Here is a 21451-nt window from a genome sequence, read left to right on the forward strand (position 1 = left end):
AAAGCTTGTCCTGACCAGTCGCATTTGCACTGAAGAGCACAGTAGCATGCTCCTTGCTTTGTTTGCCTCCCAATGAGCATCCGCCTGGTGTACAGTCAAATCTTGATATAACGAATCATGCGGGACCACCGAAAATCGTTCCGTTATTTTGAAATATCGTTGTAATGAAAAACTTGTGGTTATAAGCCAGTGGACAAACCTAGGAATGAAAATGACGCACCTTGGCAGTAGACGCATGTGCAGAGAAGCATACTCGCATGTAAAAATGTTTCACTCACTTTAAAGTTGCTTTACATGAAGAAATCAGCGATTTCCTTCTGGCATATGCAGCACGCACAACCGATTAGAAATGCGTCTACATCTTCCACTTTGCACAATAACTCATCGGGTACGTCACTGCACCAAGCAATGAAAGTGCAGACTTTGTTCATGTGCACCAAAACATCAATGTTCGACAAGATCTCATCTTCTGTGTTCGGTGACCCACAGTCGTCTTCCTTCGAGTCAGCGTCGTCACTGGAGGCGCCGTGAACGCAGTTAACAATCTCTTCAGTTGTCAGGTCTGCCGCCGTTAGTGCTGCACCGTTGCTCTTCACGTAGTCAGCAAAGGAAGAGACGGCAGGCAGCAGTTCCACAACCTCGGTCCACAGGTCTCCTGGGTTACTGAAGTATTATTGCGCAACAGAAAAGAACGGACGTACCTAAGAGACAAACATGTTTTCTTCTTTTCTTATATCCGTGCCTTTTCTGTTGCGCAATAATACTTCAGTAATGGTTTACCAACTTGCCCGGAATGCTACTCTTATTAATCTGCTAGGTTGTTGGTCACCTCAGGTCATCTTCAAGCTGCACAGGCGCTTTGACAAGCCCTGCTTTTCACCAGCAATTGCTAATGGTGGACGCCTTAAAGTTCCACCAAGCCTTTGTGAGCATTTCCGCTGCCTGATGAATACTGATTGAAGTCGGCTGCTTTAGGCTGAGGTTGATAATAACAAGGCGCTTATGAAATACTGCTTTCACACTCTTTATAATGCCCTGGTCTAGGGGTTGCAACAAGGACGTGTTGTTTGGCGGCAGAAACTCCAAGCGAATGTACATCAAGTGAACATTCACAATGTGAGCAGAGCAGCTGTCGACAACCAGCAGAATTCTTCAGTCATCCCTCCTCATTTGGTCGTCGAGTTTGATGAGCCACTCAGAAAAGAGTTCTCTGGTCATCCAGGCTCGTTTGTTGGCGCGGTAGTCGTACGGTAACAACATGACCGTTTTTCATGCAGCAAGGCTTCGTGTACTTGCCGTGACGAGCGGCTTAATTTTCTTAGTGTCTGTTGCATTGCAGCAGAGCAGGACTGTCACATGAAGATGTGACTTCTTTCCTCCTTTGCACTGCTGCCCTTTCAAGTGCATCGTCCAGTCTAGCAGGAGCTGATCAAAACATGCGGTCTCATCCGCGTTGGAAATATCGTTTTCAGAGTATGATTCAGCCACCTCTAGAAAACAATCATTGCACCAGGAATCCGCGCCTTCTCTGTCACAGCAGCCTTTTCCGTGCCCAAGACTACCTGCCAAGTTATTCTGTTCCTTTGGTGGAAACGAAAAAGCCAACCTGCACTGGCATCGAACCTAGTTACTTCAAGTGCATCCACAAATTCACAGGCTTTTTCTTCGAGCATTGGACCAGACACGGGAACGTTTTGCAGTCTGGCGCCTTTGAACCATGTGAGAACAACTTGGTCCCCATTTTGAGAGTTTCCCAGCTGCAGCCATTTCCTAGTAGGAGCGAGTTGCGATTCCCGGTGAAGCTTGACAATCTTGTCTCAGTCTTTCAAAATGGTCGCAACAGTCAATGGGGCAATGCCACGCTGTCTGCACACGTTGATTTCCTGCAATACGTCCAATTTGTCCTGCAGAGAAAACTGCTTTCACTTTTCTTGGCGCCGTCACTAGCTGCATTCATCGTCGGATATCGCGCGAACATCACCAAACCTTTGTAGTGAAGTTCTCGGTGAAGTTTGTGGTGAAGCACTTGGCACTCAACATGGTGATGATGATAGCTACTGCACTCTCGGTTTCAGTTTCCCATGAGAGCCGTGGCGCCGTTACTTCTAGCCGAATTTGTAATACAGATATTCCTCGGTTATAAAGGGGAAAATAAACTATGTGCGTTATTCTGAAATATGCACTATACTGAAATTCGCAGTTCTGAAATATTTTTACTGTGAAGATATTGGCAATCTGGCGTGGATTTTTAAAATATTCGTTGATTTGAGAAGTTCGTTAATGTGGGGTTTGTAGTAACGAGGTTTGGCTGTAGTGTACGTGCGCTTCAGCAACAATTTGTAGGAAAATGCATACTCCTCTAAGTTGTAAATGACTTTCTCTCTAAATTGTTGAAGTAGGGAGCCCAGCTGATGCTTGCGCCATCCCTCCGCTGTGTCACAGTTCATGGCTGCACTTTCGCCAACAATAGATTTTGAGCAGACGCCGTGACATCGGTTCAAGTGTTCAAGCCAGCCGTTGCTCCATTTAAACTCCTGCTTGCCCCTTTGGAGGGCTAGACCAGCTTTTGCAGTCAGTGCAGGTCCAGCGCACTTCCGGTATTTTTCAGGCATTCAAGAAGCACACTTTCCTCTTCAGTATACTTGGAATGACAGTTACACTTTCGTTTGGTTGAGAAGCTCTTCATGAAGGTCTATGCACAGCTGACAGTTGACAACGTTGAAAGCAGCATGCTGAACTGCTTTGCGTTTTCACATTTCTGCCGGCTGTCCTTTTCCACCTCACATATCAAACAAGCTTTTCATTCTAAGGTCAGATACTTTTGCGCGGAGACTGGTGGTACCATTTCCAACTAATAATAATAATAATATTTGGGGTTTTACGTGCCAAAACCACTTTCTGATTATGAGGCACGCCGTAGTGGAGGACTCCGGAAATTTTGACCACCTGGGGTTCTTTAACGTGCACCTAAATCTAAGCACACGAGTGTTTTCGCATTTCGCCCCCATCGAAATGCGGCCGCCGTGGCCGGGATTCGATCCCGCGACCTCGTGCTCAGCAGCCCAACACCATAGCCACTGAGCAACCACGGCGGGTGTATAAATTTCCAACTGAAGATTACAAAAGCACACACAAGACACACGTACTGAAGCAATCCACAAACAATGTGTTCATAAAGCCTGCACAGGTCGATGCACACAAGAACAGAGGAAGTAGTGCGTCTTGGTTTGGGTGACTTTGGACAAGCCGGGCTCATTGAGTTTCCTTGGGCACGTTCACATCAGGCATCACCTTGAGCTGGACTTCTTCAAGTGAAATCGTGGCTTCAACAAGGTACATATGCCAATATGGCGTACGAGCTGCCAAGCTATGAATGGATCAAACAGACAGTTATAGGCATTGACTCATGGACAATAAGCTCACTAAACCATTACAGGAAAACTTCGTTGACTCGGATTTCAAGGGATACACACACGCACACACATAAAATTAATTAAGCAAATGTCAAATTAACGAGGGTATCAAAAAACAATAAAGAAATGCTTACTTCATCAACACGCTTTTATTTACTGAATGAATCAGCAAACTCTGTTCCTATATTGCACAAGAGCAGTTCGAAAGCTGCAATTCTCGTCATGTTGTGAATGATTAGCACTTGCAGCAGCGAGCGAAGGCTTCGTGACTTCCTTTGCAGTTCAGCCGCAGCGTGCATTTTCATCTGAGATACGCATTTCAATTATACACACATATCGACCATTTTTTTGTCAGTGATTTGGTCGCCAACAGATCACCGGTCCATCATGACGTAGCTGGCATTCTTCACCCTCGACAGCTTCCACAGCATTTGTAGCATTGTGTATGTAGCCATTGCACTGAGAGCCTCCATGCTATGATTAAAGCGTACATCTATGCCACAGGACAAGATATTCAGTAGAATATGAAAAGAAATAGAACTAGAAAGTGTTTGCAAGACAAAGCCACACATTAAATTAGCATAAAAAGGCATATTTCTTTTTCATGACATTGTAACAGAAAGTGAGCTTCACTATGTGCACGCATAGCTTTCTTAACTTTGTTCAACAAAGACATGTATAAAGGATTGTCTCGCGCAAAACATAGCAGGCCTCTGTGAAAGAAGCAATGTTAGTGCAGTTACTTTGCTCTAACAAGTCTTTTAGTGTGCAGAACACACAGAAACACGGCATTGTGCACAGCAAGGACATGCACAGTCAGGACAACATCTTGAAGTTGTGTGTAGCATGCTCTACAAAAGAGAAAAATGCCCTCATTAAAGGTATTTCCCTTCAAAAGGCTCCTTACTTTATCTGGCATTGTTATGGAGAAATGCTGAGCAACAAATGAGCTTAACACATTTTCAGCACCATATTAACAGTCAAAGCTATACTAGGTGTGACTTTTGTGTATTCAGCAGGAAAATTCTCTGCAACCTCTGCATGTCCCCCCATCCCTTTTCTGTATGAAAAGTGCTAACATTTCTAGAGCAAGGACACAGAGGCAAGTACATGTTGCTGGGCTAGTTGGTGCACGAGAGCAAATAGATTTTTGCAGGAAATCGGCAACCACAGAAGCGATACACACAGAGACAGGAAAGGTGCCGCCTTGTCTATGTGTGTATTTATTTTGTGGTCGTGTGTTTATAGACAGGTGCTGTCCTGCTTATGTTTTTATGTTCTCCGTTTGACCCAATAATCTACTTATTCACTGACAGAGGTACTTCTGCACTTTGAGCCAGTGGGATACCCCTGGGCCAAAATGCTCTGAAGACGCTGGCTGTTAGGCCAGTGCCGGTGTATATAATTTGCGTGCCTTCCTGTTCTGTCTACATGTAGTGCAAACAATCAATTTTAAAGAACAATGTATATATACCAACTAGCCCATAAACGAAGTGTTTTGTATCGAGCAGTTTGGTGCAACTCACACTGGGCGATTCTGGCTGGTGGCATGTCTCGCATACTCGGCACCGGTGGCACTTCCAGTCATAGGTTGTGACCACTTTAGCCGCTTGATCTGAGAGGCCAAGGCAGAAGGGGTGAGCTGAAATGCAAAACAGCCAAGTTTTAACCCTTTTTAATGACGGCACAAATGCCAGAAAAAAAAAAACTTATTTTCTATCTAACTGTGCAAAGCACATTGAGAATAAGCATAATCAATGAAAAGAAAAAAATATATTGTGGAAACTGTTCCAGAATAGGAGCAAGACACCAGGCAGAGAACTGGAAGTGGGCTTCACGATGAGACATGTATAGCTTTGTTTGAATTAGTAGACAGCTCTTGCCACATGTGAACCATAGATGTGCTTTACATTTGCTTTACATCACATGTGCGACAGCACTGCAGTTGGATATCTTGTGTCGGTCCGTCTCCTACGACCGTGCTTTAAAAAGAAAGCGAGTTGCGCGTTGAACATTTTTTTCCTTGTCCTGTGTTCCTGCTCTAAACTAACAAATGACATTTGACGCTTGTTATTCAGTGTTGGATGAAGAGATTTAGCCAGAAATTTTGCACTCAATACCATAACTCAGCAAGTAAAAAAAATGTGAGGACGTCTAAGCACTTATGAGCTGTGAATGTGAAAGCTATAATGTCCAATTGAATGTTGCTGAGCAGTCGTTTGAGTTATGCTTGTGGGCAAGCAAGCGCGCTTTCATTTGGCCTTACCAAGGCGCAGTTAGAACGCAGTTGAGAGCTTGCATGGACAAGAAACATGCGGATAACATAGGCTTCCGAGAGTGAGAGCAAGGGTGACGTGGCATCACGGCAATGCCCTCTCCCCTAGCACAACACCGTAGCAGCTGGTGTTCCCATTCGCCCGCTCTGCTCCATCGAGGCGTGCTCATGATGTGGCATTGCAGCCAATGGGAATTTACTTTTCACTTTGCTGCTACAGATGACAGACGCCGGTTTTCTTTTGCTCCATGGAGCATTTGTCGCTTTTACATCAAATATGTTTTATTTGGAACGTTGCCTGTAGGTAATATTCGTCGCTAGTAAAAGTTTAACTACTTAGACTAATTCCTACACACACAATGCAGCTTACAAGTTCAGGAAGCTTTGTTATGAAAAGCAATAACACATTTTCTTCAGTTTTGCAACGTGAAACACTCCTAAGCATAAGGTTCATGTCTCCAGGTCTCCATGCTAAAGAGGTGAGGACTTTCCAGAGCAAGATAATTAGAAGTATTTTTCGCTATACCATGTACAGTAGAACCTCACTGATACCATCCCGTTACATACGATTTTTTGGCGGCAGTGTTTCGATCGAGAACCAGGAAATACCCAATACAGCTACGCTCATTCTTTGCCGGTTTGAACATTCCCGGAAAAAAAGATTTTATAGTACCAACGTTTGTAAGTGCCAAGCTGCAATCGTATGATACGTTTTCCTGATGCTAGATCAGACAAGAACAAGAACATGCAAACAAGAAAACGCGCGAGGCGTGCGCAATCGCGAACAGTATATAGCCACCCTCTGTGGCAACTTCACCACAATACTAGCCCGCCCGTCTCACGTGAAGATGCCAGCGCACACTCAGTTTCTTATTCCAGTAACAAGAAATGTCTGGAGTCGCTGCTCGCCGCATTCACAGCTATTGCCACCAACCCAACTGCGATAAGCATCTTTGCCTAACTGTATCACAGCACGAGGAGCTGTTGGACGCATACTGCACGCTTTTATCAGGCGATAACCCAAACGCTTCGCCATTCCGTGCTGCAGACTGCAATTGTAATATGTTTTCCCAGCCACTAGGCCCCATGTAACTAGAAAACGTGCGTGCGATTGAAAAATGTAGCCGCCTGCCACACCAGCTTTCCAGCGATTCTCGACAACTGGTCTCACGTAAAAGCGCCGGTGCGCATTCAGTTTCTCATTCCGGTCAAATCTTCTCTGGAGTCGTTGCCCGCCACATCACAGCTGTCACCGCCAACCTTATTGCGATTAACATCTTCAGCTATCTGTTTCACAGCGGGTGGTTCCACTGGAACTGCCACTGGAACCGTAGTGCACGCTTGTAATGTGCGATAACCCAAACGCGCCGCCGTTCCCTGCCGCAGGTGGCGCATGTGAGCGTCACGTTTCGCTTCAGTGGCATCCGGCGTCGCCCATCAGCTCAATTTCATTTTGGTTTCCTGTCCCTGTCTTTAACACTGCGCAATAGGAAAACAACAAAACGTGTCTTGGGCCGCCGAAACTCCACCAGCTCGACGAGTGTCAGCTTCCCATGCCTCGTGTGCAACGATTCATGCAATGCTTTGCATTACCTAGATGTCAAATACAGCAAAGTCTGTCAAACTTTTTTAGTTACTTCGGATCTTGCGTTTTTTTGGTTAGTAGTAAGTTTTTTGTTGCGTTTCTTTTCTAAAACGTATGAACAAGGTTCTACTGTACATACTGTGACTAAATCCTGACATTGTGTTCTTGGCAATGTTAAGCCCATCTAAGATTTTTTAAAAATTATCTAAGTAGAATTTCATCCTTACAGAACTGTTAAAAGCAGTGTTGCACGAGAAAGCACCCTTTACAGCACAGATGCAGAGGAAGGCACATTACTGACCAAAATGCATGTGGCCATCATAATGCAAAATTTCCACGAATGTTTCTGCTCACTAAAAAGACGTGAAGCAAGCTTTTGCTCACAGAAACTACAAAGTGGATGATACTCTAAGATGCAACAGCATTTATTCATGCTGCTGACCTAACCTTGTAACTGCCGTGAATTTCCAAGCAGCATTAAGAACTGGATCCCCTAGCACGGGCAGGTTCAAGAAAAATGCCTGGCCTAGGCTTAGATCAAACCGCAGCCCTTGTCCTGTGATGGAGAATTGTCAGCTACACCATGGCTGTTTAGTGGATTCGAGGGTTTAGAATAACTAGGCATGGCTGTAAAACAGTGCAGTCTGTTAAAAAATGGCCCAAGAAGTTTTACACAGTGCGGTCAATAGTTGTGGTACCTTAAAGGAGTGCTGAAATGACATATTCACCTTTCATTTTTGTGCAATATATGAAGGTCCTGGGCCTTGAAACTCGAGATGCAAGCAGCCGAAAAAAAATAAATAAAAGAACACTGAAAATTCTGGGGAAAAAAAGGTTTTCTTCGTTTTTTTTTTCTCAACCATGATAAAACTGAAAAAAAGAAAAGGGGAAATAACCAAGCTTCCCTGCAGAATTCTTCTGGTGCAATGAGACTCCTTTCGATGTATCTAAAAGTTTGGTCAAAAGGAGGAGTTTGGGAGTCTGTGAAGCACCTGGATCCATTCACGTGGTGGCAAGAGTTTTGCTTCAACCAACCCTTGAGCCCCCTCAGCTGTCGCGTACAGCAGATTCCCTCTTCTTCTGCAGCATGTGAAAGAGACTGGTCCGAGTTTGGAAATGTGCACGCCAAGCTACGCAACAGGCTCACAGGGGTCATGTGGAAGAACTTGTGTATGTGCACTCGAACCTCAATGTCCGGAAGGCCTCTTCCGCTGCACAGCTAAGCGTTGACGTGTGAAGCGGAAATGAATTGGACAGAGACTAATACAAATGTCGATCTTAATGCTTTGATGTGAAACCAATGCCATGACGTGAAATCGCGCATAGATTTTGAACCTGGAAGCTCTGCTGGGACCTTTGTGATGCAATAATGTAGCAATTATATTCTTTTCAGTGTTAAAAGAAATAAATGTGACGGGTTTTTTATAGCTCTGTGTGCAATTGCCTTTTCTTCAATGTTTCTTATCTTTCTCGAAAGAAAAAGAGAAAACATGAAAGAAACCAGTTTTTTTCATGACCCTCAAAATTTCATGAAAGTTTACATCTCTACTTGAAACCCTACAAAAGAATACTGCCAGACCACAGAGCACCCTAAACAATCGAGTCTAATAGATTTTCGATGAACCAGTTTTGGTTTCCTTTACGAGAGGTCATATGTGTCATGATGTTACGAAGCTGATGGGAGCAGCATAACGCAACAGTTGGACACTCGCACAGTAGTTTGCTGTGCTGCTGCTCACTGCACAGCCCCATGCAGCAACATACCAGTGCCAAAATGTTATGTCACAACACATACAGCTCCTGGTAAATGAAACGGAAACTAGCTCATAAGAAAGCTATTATATAATAAATTACTTAGGGCGCTCTAAGGCTTGCCAGTATCCTTGTTAGGGTTTCAAGCTGCAGAACTGTCATCTAACACAAAGAAGTTAAAAGTTGAATGCATGATGTCACTACTCCTTCAAGACACTCCTGCATCTGTGCGTCAATGTGGGTGGGTATGTCTGCATATCAACCATGTAGGTCCACAGAGCGAATTTTTATTTTCAAGCATTTGACAATACTGATGATGACTGTCAAAAACATGATCGTTCTCAGTGAGAGAGAAGAGCCCAGGACAGCCATCGCGGTATGATACGTGGTGCTCTCTGCATCTCACCGCATCTGCATCATACATGTGATATGTCGCTTGGCTCAATCGTAGCAGTGAAAAAGTGCACCAAGGTGCTTTTAAAATCAAAGATCTACATTAGGCCATCCACACAAAGCTGATGGCCCCAAGAACACACTGTGCCATAATCGCAGCCGACCTGCACGTTTTAAAAGCCACAACAATGATTGCGCTGTCTACTTACATCAAGAAGAGCGTACTAGCTGGGCAGCTTTGGATGACAATTAATTTCTTTTTGTTGCACATCAATATAGCAGAAACCCATAGATCAACAACCACAACCGTCGCCTCATAAAACAGTTATGTAATGCATCTTTAGCTATACTGCAGGCACCTTCAGAATGCATTTTATAGCGAGAGCTGTTATTTTAGATCGAGTATTGCCAGTTGAGGGTATTATTTATCGTGATTTCTTGGCAGAAGTTGCCAGGAAAGAAAAATCTATGTCACCACCCGAGATTTTATCTTCTGTACGAAAAACAATCAGCCGCCAAGCCTACACTGCTGTTGGCATGCAACCACCATTGTACTGCTGTGATCCTTGTGATTGAGTCACTGTTTTATGTATCACTCGAGGCATTTGTCGGCGAACCTTTTTAGTCTTTTCTAATATGTTTTCATGTAAAGTCCAGTTTTCTGCAATCTGAACGAGAAAGACTCGTTGGCTCGAGCATGGCAAGTGGAAGATGGGCGCGCACACTCACCGCACGTCTCGCACTGGGAGCAGGATATTAGCTGCGCGGGCGGGCTGCGACGGCTCTCGAGCAGTGCCTGGGAGCATACGCTGCACAGAGGCTCTGAGGACAGGCGCGACCGCACCTGTCGCAGCCGCTTGTTCGGTACTTCCCCTGCTTCCAGTGGAAGAAAGCGGGACGGGAGACAAACAGAAAAGCTACCGTCACTCCCACAGTTTCCTTTGACCTCAGACTATGAAAAGAAAACTGTTATTTACTTGCGATCAGGGCCTATACAATGTGATTTTTAATATACTGATTACAGAGAACTGTAGAGTCCTGTGAGAACAGAGCTGTGGAGAACTGTAAGCAGTGAACCATAGAATCAGATTGGATTTAGGGATCCCATTTTGGCAAGTCTTTACATACTTGGCCCTACTTGAATGCTACAGTGCATGGGGAGCATATTGATGCAGAGTTTCTTAAAGCCAACGAAAGAGGATGTGTAATGAGACAGCATTCTGCCATGAAATCATACAAGTGGCTCACAAGGGAGGTTATGATCATGTTCATTTTACTGTTAACGATTTTCAATGTCAGCTTCTATATATATCCACACTATTTTTTGACAATCTAACTTTTTGGTATTGACGTGCACATGAAACCATCCTACCCTAGTTAATACAATATTTGAGTCAATTTTCCGCTGTGGCATCATGAACCACAAATACATTCCAACTCCCCCAGTTCTACGCTGTTTCTTGTTGATGACATATTTGTACATTCGCAATTGAGCAAGTACCACTTTAACACACAGCATGTTAACTGAGCATTTCTGTGCACTTCAGAAATTCACCCACAGCACGCAACTCTCAGTACACTAGCAGCAAATTATTTCTTCACTTGTCAGCACACACCCTCCTTTTTAGAAGATCTCTGCCAAGCATGCACTGTGCGGTCACTAACTTCAGCCAGCTTTTCTGACTGTGACAGTGTAGTACTTGGAATGAACGAGAATTTGAAAGCACCTGAAACTTCTCGCACGATTCAAGCAATATAAAATAAACAAGCGAGATATTAGTACATGAAAACCTCTTTCTTTCTTTTATTTGCAGTATGAATTAAACACTAGCAAGTCAATTCTTATGGCTGCACGTGTGTGCTTCCATCCATGAAAGAATGGTAACTCATTGCACTCCGATGAAAGCCAAATTTTCACATAAAGAAATGTACTAATTTCTCCTCAGGTTTAGACTCGTATTTTCCAAATTCATTCAAAGTAAGGTTTCCATATCAACTGAGCTAGCCACACAGTGTGCCAACTGTGTAGGGAGCAGCAATTTATTCATTCTGGTATGCCCCCGCCTATACATCTGGGTTGCTTTAGCAACTGTTGGACCTATCTGCTACGGCTTTTTTGGTGACACGAAAGCACTGGTTGATTCACAAGTCTGACAGCTTCGAAGCTTTTGCCTTTTGCAATAAACAGTATGTTACAGCTTTATTAAAACAGGGATGGCTCATCGGCCTATTTTAAAGGTAATGAAGTTGGTGAACTGGGAGATGAAGACAAATAAAGTAAAAGGCATTACTGAGTGGTGTAAGCTTCATGAAAACCTCATCCATACCTTTTATCTCTATCATAAAACTTTGTTTAAAAGGTTAAAAAAAGGAAAGTAAAAAGCAAAAACAGCCTTATCTTTCATCTTCAGAATAGTCATTGAAGTGAGCTATCTTGATCACAATATAATGTTGACCGATAAAACCATGTGGACTCTTCCCTCTTGGAATGCTCCCAAAGGCAGTTGTGTAGACCACAGAACATTGTACGAATCAGCAATGCTAACTGTTCCTCAACGTTGAATTACCTACTTTTTTCCAAATTCAATAGAGTGAACTACAACACTTTCTTGAAAAGTGGCACATGCCACCAAGCAGTCACCACAACGTAGTATGAGAATTTTGAGGGACAGCCCCCCGTAGTCTACGTCTAGTGTGGCCCGCCTTACAGGTGCAGCAACAGGACCACCTTATCGCTTGCTTGAATAGCTTGGTCAGTGCTGATAGCATACGCAGTGATGCATGCATAAATGGCTTAGATGCACATTATCGGGACATGGCATAAATTATACTGTGTTGCGTTTTCTTGTGTGGCTTCTTCAATAAAAAGTTGCATCATGGTGCAGTGGCCAGCTTGTAGGTGTGTGTTAACAAACCGCATGTCTTTGCACCATCTCACCGTAATATGCGAATTTCCACCGCATGTATGTATAAAACAAGCTTTCTGTCTTACTACTGCAGCATGTAAAATGTTTCATAGTGCGTCAGCTCCGAGTTTTGCCATGTTTATGCATCATCACACAAACACGCCAAAACTCTGAGCTGGATGCTGCATTGGCTCTGCAATTTTCGTTTCAGAGGCCGTTCTTCCGAGGCTTTCTACATTAATGTTTCTCGCTGATATAAGACCAGAGTATAATGAACCAGTTGCTTTTTCCCGGCACTTTCTGACTAAGTTCTCTGCCTGACTATACTGCGAGTCAAAGCCATTTTCTGTTGTGCCGACACATTGTTTTCACGCCCTTTCCAGCCTTCAGCTTGATCGCAACATTAGGCCCGTAGGTTGCATCGCCTTGTTAAACTTCAGTCACAATTTTTCCACGAGTTCTTGTGTGAAGCAGTAACTTCCAGCCTTAACCAATTACAGGCTAATGTTCCTAAAATAGAACATCAACTAAAATAATTTTTCATTTGTCCCAGGTCCATTTTAATTGTACAGTATCCGCTCTTTACTTCAATTTGGGTCTGGGCAAGCCGCATAAATACTGAGCATTAAAGTTTTTATCAACCAGGTTTTTAAATTTGGACACGAATACTTCAAAATTTTGAGCCCTACTAGAGGTCGTAGTTCAGAGCACCACTATATAACAAGTAGGAAAAGCTTATAGCCTAGTATAAGATATATGCTACAAATCGCGGTTTTAAACACTAAAAACACTAAAAACAAAAATGGTCATTTTACCCTGTTTCTCACTTTTTTTAGAACTGTTTCTATCAAAATATTCCATTTTTGGAACATTGGGGTTTGGAGGTTTCAGCCACAGTGCACCTCTACTGTGCAATCATATTTTTCTGTCTGGCTGGTAGTTCCACCTAATAAATACAGAAATAAGTTTTGTTTGCCCACCGCCACAGGGTATTTGCGCGCCAAGAACATGTTACATGATGGATAGAAGACGCGGGCGTTCTCAATTACTTTCCGGCTTGCAGCGGTGTCGCTTTCTGGATCAGACCTTTTTTACACGAGTAGAAAACTGGTGAAATACAATTATTTCTTTCTAAGCATATATTACCCTAGTGCTTGCTTGCACTTTAACTTTTTTTTTATTTTTTAGGTAGGGTGAAGTGCTTTCTAACTCTATGAAGCTTTTGATTTGTTCTTTAGCCTCCCCTATGAAAAACAAGTGGACACTTCAATCTGTTAACACCTGATGAAGCGAGGAACATTACAAATGAGGAACAGATAATGGAAAATAACTAGGGCGAGGTAATTCTTGCAGATGTCTGTGGTCATGTTCAATTTTTCCAGAACAAATACAGAGACACTGCTTAAGAACAAAAGAAGGCTTTAGCCCCAGTCACCAGAAAACAGTGAGCTGGAGCTTCCTGCAATTCTCTGTAATATGCAGGGTCTAAACAAAAAGAACAAAAAGGTAAGGCACTGAGCTTCTACAGCGGCAGAATCGTGGAGGAGATCTGGTCATTTTGACAAAGCACTTTCTAAGGAATGCCGAAGTGTCCTATTGAAAATGTTCCCCAAGCTTCCACACATGAGTATGTTTTCCCTATTCTGTAAGCTATTGATGCCTGAGTACTAGACGTCTCTAGCTGAAATGATGAGAAGGTACGCACACGGAAAAGCCATGTTACTGAACGTAACTCTGGCAGATTCGCGACAACTTTTAGGCCTCATGCTGCTCGGCTGTTATCACTCCCTGCCATCAGACAACACACCCTGGAGCACTGCCAAAGACCTCGCTGTTGCCATTGCAGCTAAAGTTAGGCATCAGAAGTAATTTCATGACTTTAAGACTTTTTCACGTCGTATGCAACAGCCTGTTGAAACAAATGATAAGATGAGAAATGTTGCTCCTATTTATGATTAGCTGTCAAAGAAGCTGAGACAGTTTGACGGAGTATTTCACAAACAATTCAGCATTGATTAGTCAATAGTTCCCTACAATGGGTATCATTTATGGAAAATGTTCATTTGTGGAAAGCCCATTCATTTCGGGTACAAAATATGGATGCTGTGCTCATCAGATGGATGTTCCTATCAAATGGAAGAAATCTATGCCAGGGGGTGGGTGAAGAAAAAGAAAAAGCGGACGGAAGTGAACACACCACTTGGTTTCAGAGTAGTGAATGATATAGCGTTGGCTTTGCAACACCCTGAGCAGCATGAAGTATATGTCGACAACTTTTTCACATGTCACAGTCTCTTACAGGCACTTTCTGGATGCAGAGTCAGGGCAACGGGAACTGTCTGTGAGGCAAGAACAAGCGACTGGCCTTTAAAAAATCCAAAAAATCTTGCAACTGCAACGTAGTTGTATATAGAAGACAGAGCATGATGTACAAGAAAGGAACTGTACTAGAAGGGAATAAAATATAAATTTTCGAAACATGAATTACCACCAACATACTCAAGTAGTTGTATATGTTTGTAAGTCGAATGACAGTTCCGTTGTGACAGCTGCATTGACTACCTCAGCCATGAGCCGCTTGGTAATACAAAACATCACTCAAAGTATATATATAAGAAAAGTAGATGTTTTTTAGCCCCATCTTGTCAGGAGGTATAATGAAGGAATGTGCTGCATTGATGTGCTAGATCAGCTTTTAAGCAGCTACAGGTCCAAGCTCCAAAGCAAGAAGTGGTGGTGGAATCTTTTCAGCAATATTCTCAACATGGCGGTCGTTGCCCCTTGGCACCTCAGGGTGTCTACCAAGTTGACATTTCCAAATTCCCCGAGTTGTCCAGGTTTTCCCCAAGTGGCTTTGTAAAATTCCCTCAGTGATACAGAACTTTGTTTTATGTTAAGACAGGTTGACACCACGTCACCCGATGGTGTCACTCTCCAGTAGGCATCTTAAAAAATAAAATAACGACTTCATCCAGTTTTAACAGTAAGGAGTACGAAAGAGAGCACTGGTTCGAGGCGGTGAGGTAATCAAAATGGTGGCGGAGGTGACTTTGAGTAATGCTATTTAGGACCTGTGGTCACGGCAAAAAGTCTAGAAACTCGGACGGTGAAAGGTTCTTGCATCCGAAATTTCAGACATTCTTATGCACTGACTTGCTGCGAAGCGGAAAGTCAGTCGTTGACTGTACACTTTCAACTCCTTCTGCCGATGACACGGCATCAAAGTAGATTCTTTATGATTCCTCCGTTACTCGAGCCAGTATTACCACGACTTTCATTTCCTTTCAATAAAATTACTGCTAACTTTCCATGATTGAAGCACAAATTCCCTTAGTTTTCCCTGAGTATTTCCAGACTATTATAAATCCTTGAGAATTCCCGGTTTTCCTGGTTTTCCCGGTTGGTAGGCACCCTGCTCCTTCACTGCCACCTTCACAAAGGCACCAAAGTTGGAATGATTCACTTGAACTTCAGGTGGAAAATCGTCCTTTCTCTTCTTCGCCTGACACAGAAGCTCACCATCTGACCAGGACCTCGAGCCCACTCAAGGAAGCAAGAGGGAAAGATGGAGGGCCACTACATAATATCTGGCACTAAGTTTAGGTGCACGCGTTTTGCCGGAAGAGCATTACAAACCAGTGCAACGAATGCAAGAAATGACTGAGCAAGAATTACTTTCCTGCTTACCACGGAGTGCGAGTGAAGTGTTTGAGTTTCATATGTGAATATAAACAAACGAGACAGCACAGCATTTTTTTAAATAAGTAATCCGAAGTACGGTCATTCAGAAATCCTGTCTACTTGATATGCCAATGTTCCACAAGTAAAACATCGCAAGAAGCCTAGACAGCCTTACCAAAGGCGGCAGTTTTTAATTCTGCGGGTACTTAATGGTACACTGAGTAAAGTTTCAATTGAATTTCAAGAAACTTTCGGCCATAATACATTGCAGTGTATAAACGATTAACGCCTTGGCATTGCACGTTACTAGCTGCCACCATTAAAAACACCTTGCGAGCGTAAAAGTAGGGAACACACGGTACAGTCTGGTATTTGTTTTGTATGAACAACTGCACACCAACTATTTTCAATCAGTTCTGACAGGATGTGGCGTCATACTTGATACTCTAAGAATTGCCTAGATAGCATTGTGCGATGGCTGGAGCAACTGAATGGCTCCAGTGTATCACACCTTGGGTTACCTGTAATGATTCCTGCTCCAGAGGCAGTGCTGCCAGCGAGCCAGGTCCTCACTAGTGTCATCGCCACTCACAGCAGCATAAAACTCAGCTATAATTTGTTTCTGATACGAAATTGCAGATAACAGAACAAAGGCATATCAAAAGTGTGCTTATTCTGCAAAGCATTGCCAAGAACTAAATCACTGGCAAGATTGGGAACCACGATGTGAGGACATATCGCAGGCGGGCTGCATCATACCAACCATATAAACAAGGTGGCTTGGCTTGCATGCCTGCTCTTTGCAATGTAGGGATCAAGAAAACTAATTGCATTTATTTAAGTGCAACATAACAGCACAAATGTTAATTGTGGTCGCAAAAGTAAGCTATCTCAAGCTAGACTTCAAGTGCGAGCTGTCAGCCGCGGCATCCAGCGAGATAGGTTTACAAGCCCAATCGGTCGCTTCACCGGACAGTGCACTGTTGTGAAGTGCTTGTTGCTTGTGCAAGTGTGCATTTATTGACAACGTTCCTGTAAAACAAAACAGTGTCATGCAAAGATGTTTGTTTTGTACTCTTTGACCATATGAATTCTTCCAAATGCACATAAATGGGGAATTTAGATTTGGTGGAGTGTAAGCGTTGCTTATTTGTTTGCTCCAACATTATCATTTGCCACAACCCACAGCACAGAAAGCCATGGGCAGGATTGGATGCAGGACCGTAACAAGTGTTTCCTGCTTGTTCTTCTTTTGTTTTCTGCCGGTAGTATGGCTGTCACTCCAACCTCTCAGCGGCTCGGTGGCCAAAAGCCTGCTCTACCGGTAGTGCAAAAACCAGAAACTGACCCTAAAAATTCCTGATTTCGAGGGTATCACAGGTGGTCTATGACAACTATGTATCTCAGGAACCCTCAAAAGGCTTCTTAAAACAAGTTATCTTAACTGGAGACCTGTCAACATTAAAACCGACAAAGTACTAAGCCCATTCGCTGAGATTACTAAAAAATGTTTAGAAATGCATACTAAAACATACATTATCACCAGAAACGTAGCATTTTCTTCCTTTTCTTTCTTACAAAAAAAAGACATTACCAGTTTAAATGAAAACACTGAACAGACGGCTTTATTATTGGAATCATATGCCAAAAGTCAAAGCCAATCTTGATTCATGACTCTCTCTATTGCTGTCAGCTCTGTTCTCACATTTTTTGATGTTCAAATGCAACATGTTGCACCAACTGGCAAGGAAAACGTTGACAATAATGTAGCACTAATTACAACGAAAACCTTTAAGCGCACGACCAGACGAGGATGGTGAAAGATTGGTTTGGTTGAGCGCTTAAAACTTTTTGTCATGTCTTACCAACATGCCCAAACAGCCACGTTATTGAACTAATTATAAAATGCACACTTCTCCCCTTCATGAGACTTCTCAGTGCATGAAAAATGAACGGGGCAGCCGCAAATAAATGCTTAAGGAACTTCTGTTCCCCCGTAACATCACTGCAATGCAGCAACAATGCAAAGAATACACTCAATGGGGACCTCTACTAGCTACTCCCCCCCATGATGGCATTGAAGCTCATGTACTATGCCAACACAAGAACTTAAGCACACTGCTATTCGGTACCATAAAGTTAATATTTGTAGTTTTCTAAAATTCATTTAATCTAAAACAAGGCAGCACAAAATTCTGAAGTTATTAGCAGGATTACTAGTTAAGAGACCCTAAAATAAAAAAAGTATGCGATTCAGGGTAAAACTAAGGCTTCCAGAAAGACATAGAATTGCACAAGTTTGTGTATTTATTTATTTGTATTTATCACAATACCCACAGCGCCCGTAGGCATTACATGCATGACTGCACCGCGCGACTAGGACAAGGACCAAGTGCAGAAAAGAATTCTTTGCGTGCGCTGAGGCAGTTGAAACCCTGCAACACTTATGCTTTATATACTGTTTCTGTTTCCTCCAACAAGCTTAAGCTGATAATCAGCACCATGCGGTGTCCCCTCCGTTGTTGAGATCTTGTCCTAGTTACACCTTCATGATTGTTGTGGCTTGCCGTCAGTGAACACAATGCGTAATACTGTCATATAAAAGGGGAAAAAAGGAAGAAAAAGAAAAAAAGAGAGAAACAATGTTTGTTCCTCACCTTCGGAGGGCTCCTTGGAAGGGGTCTGGGGAGGTGTGACAGGCGTCACAGGCACAGCACCATTACTAGTAGCAGCGGCGCCACCTGATGAAACAGCAGGGGCAGGGGTACCAGCTTTAACGGCAGGGCCAGCCATGCTGGTGACTGAAGACTTGCGCGATTGGCCCCGTGTCACAACATGGGGCGGCTCCATCTCACTCTCATCCGAGTGAGACCCCTCCGAGCTCGTGCTCTTCAGCTGGCGCTGAAGAAAATTGGACTGTCAGCAACAGTGTACGCAAGTACATATGTGCACTGTAATTAAAAGTATATTTATATCGCACCAGGGGTGCTGTCCTGAGAGCACATCCCAATATCTGACAATACACATCTGGTAAAAGAACACTTCATACTCACACCTTGGTGCCATGAATGACCAAACTGCTGCCACTTTTCAACTTCACGTTGCTAGCAAGTTCTTGCAAGTGGTCATTAATACTACAACCTGTTTGTACAATATAGAAGTTTCCATGTCCTGTAACAGCTACTAAAAGCCTCAGCTTAACGAAGTTAATGCTAACTAATACAACTACCAATTAGCAAATATTCACAGGTGCCATGATAATGACATGCATCACAGCAGAGAGTGCATCACATCAAACATATGCAAGCACAGTATACTTACCCTTCTCTTTGGCATGGTGTGTTTTGTTGCAGATGTGCGTCTCTTAAGCTACATGTGAGATCTGCACAAAATGAAAGGTGGTAAGAATACCAATGAATGTTTGAAAACCATCACAGAAAATGAAGACTAATGCAATTCTGCACATATACGTCTTGCAGCTTAAGCGCTGTGGGATGGCAGCTTTATGCATTTGCACTGCTTTCACCATTACTAGTTGCTGGGTTTTCAGCATTATTTGTTGCTGGTGACACGAAATGAAGCTGGCCACAGCAGCTTGAACTAACCGCGGCTAGCGTGGATGAACCTAACCATCGTTGAACACTATGTCACAGAACCAAAGACAATCTGTTGATAAACTCGAATGCATGACATCTCCGTACGGCACGCGTGTTTATAGTATGCTATCTCAAGGCGATCTGAACGCCAAATGAACTGCGCTATGCGTTCAATGCAGCCTTATATTATTTCGAGAAGCTGGATTACTAAAGGCGTAATTTCAAACGTTCGTTTGCGCATTACAGCATTACGATACACAACAACTGAAATCCCTATTTCCAGGAAGGAAACGTGTATTAAGTTTTCGATCAACATCATTACATGCACTACATATGCAAATGGGAACTCGAACATTTCACAGACAATGTTCACCGTGACACATGTTCTCAGAATGAACGTAGAATGCAACAGCTACCCACAGAGCAATTCACGACACAGCATAGTTTCACACTTCCGCCGCGAAACGGTTTCTCCGCCGAGCGCGCAAGCTCAGCGATGCGATGTCGTTAGTGCATTAAAAAGTAGATGGTATTCATGCGTGAATACACAACCGATTATCACACGAGCCAATGCATTAGGCTGATGTTTAACGCAGCAACAAACAAGGTGAACGCTGCTCTTGGCAAAACTGGGCGTGACGTAATGGTTGTTTACAAAAGGCACAAGTAGGTTTTCGCCCGTTATCTCCGATGTTCTCGTAACGGTCTTCGAAGAGCAATTTGCGCCGCGTTCGCAAGGGACAAGCGCTGCTTTAACAAATGGATAAGTGATACACGCAACTGATCTAACAATACTGCAGCGCGTGGGCAATTAAACATGAGCTACCAGTTACTCGGAACGCGCGATTGACGCGCATGAGATGGTAAACATGCGGAAGCACACCTTCTCAAGCTGCGATTGCCTCCAACTAGCCTAACTTTAGAACGATCACAAGACGATATACGACACATTTGGTTATTATAAGCAATCAGCGACTACATGCAAAGCTTTAACAAAACCTCTGCCATGAAGACTATTCTAGGCGTTTGCTATTTACACCAAGAGTGAACATAAATCACAGACGAACGTATACCACGGCACTATCATGTCCACAGATACAGTAACTTACCGTCAAATTATCCAGGCTTCATCTACTTGTTCATAAGGTTAAAAAGCTACAATATTAGTCTGGTTTGATCGGTTCTGTACATCACCAACACTCATCGCCGTTGCGTGAAGCTCAGATAGGCTTAAGTGAGTCTATGACTATGCGGCGCAGCAACGGAGGTGGCCAGAAACCTCCTAAAACGACGCCTAAATGTTTACAAACATTAAAAGAGTCCTTATTGCTCGAACTAATTTCTACAAAACGGCTTAAACAAGAGATACAATATAGTATTTGTTGTTAATATATCATTCATTTTAATTCATCGCAAAATTGCAGGTGGCGACCCCTGCTGCGTGTTGAAGTACAAAAGCAAAATCGAAACTTTTGTGTAAAATCAACAGCAGCACATTGTGACAAAAAATTTCTGCTATTGCGCACTAAAATAACAATATATTCTAGCACCTTCTTTATAATTTGCGTTAAAATTAATAACAAAACTTCAAAATTACTTGTCAACGCAAGTTCAGTTTTCAAGATTGTGACAAGTTGCATGAAAACTATCTGCTAATCACTGGTAATATAAGTTTATTACTTATTTTGCTTTTCTAAAATTTTGGTTTACGGAAGGGGATGGTTTTATGATTTTGTGTCTATCGGCTTTACCAAAGTCATTACTATCATCCGCTATCATCATTCTCGTTGCACACACACAAAAAAATCATTTGCTTTATTGGCTGAAACAAGAAGTTACAAATACGCGCG

At 43.1% G+C, this 21451-nt stretch overlaps 1 protein-coding gene across 4 annotated transcripts in view; it reads right to left on the minus strand.

The window, feature by feature from the left end:
- Positions 1-21027, minus strand: part of LOC142582895 (histone acetyltransferase KAT7-like) — a 111204-nt gene extending 90177 nt beyond the window's left edge. Inside the window, exons 1-5 of one of the 4 annotated variants that reach the window (XM_075693000.1) lie at positions 20711-21027; positions 19327-19387; positions 18663-18906; positions 10148-10291; positions 4940-5055 (exon numbers count right to left, since the gene is read on the minus strand). In XM_075693000.1, coding sequence (XP_075549115.1) covers positions 4940-5055; positions 10148-10291; positions 18663-18906; positions 19327-19341 — 519 coding nt within the window. In that variant the 5' untranslated portion in view covers positions 19342-19387; positions 20711-21027. Of the gene's footprint in view, positions 1-4939; positions 5056-10147; positions 10295-18662; positions 18907-19326; positions 19388-20710 lie in introns of all 4 variants that reach the window. The other 3 variants (XM_075693001.1, XM_075692999.1, XM_075693002.1) reach the window with 3 other exon arrangements.
- Between the last annotated feature and the right edge of the window lie 424 nt (positions 21028-21451).

Source organism: Dermacentor variabilis, chromosome 5 (assembly GCF_050947875.1).
Source record: "Dermacentor variabilis isolate Ectoservices chromosome 5, ASM5094787v1, whole genome shotgun sequence".
Taxonomy (NCBI): Eukaryota; Metazoa; Arthropoda; class Arachnida; order Ixodida; family Ixodidae; genus Dermacentor; species Dermacentor variabilis.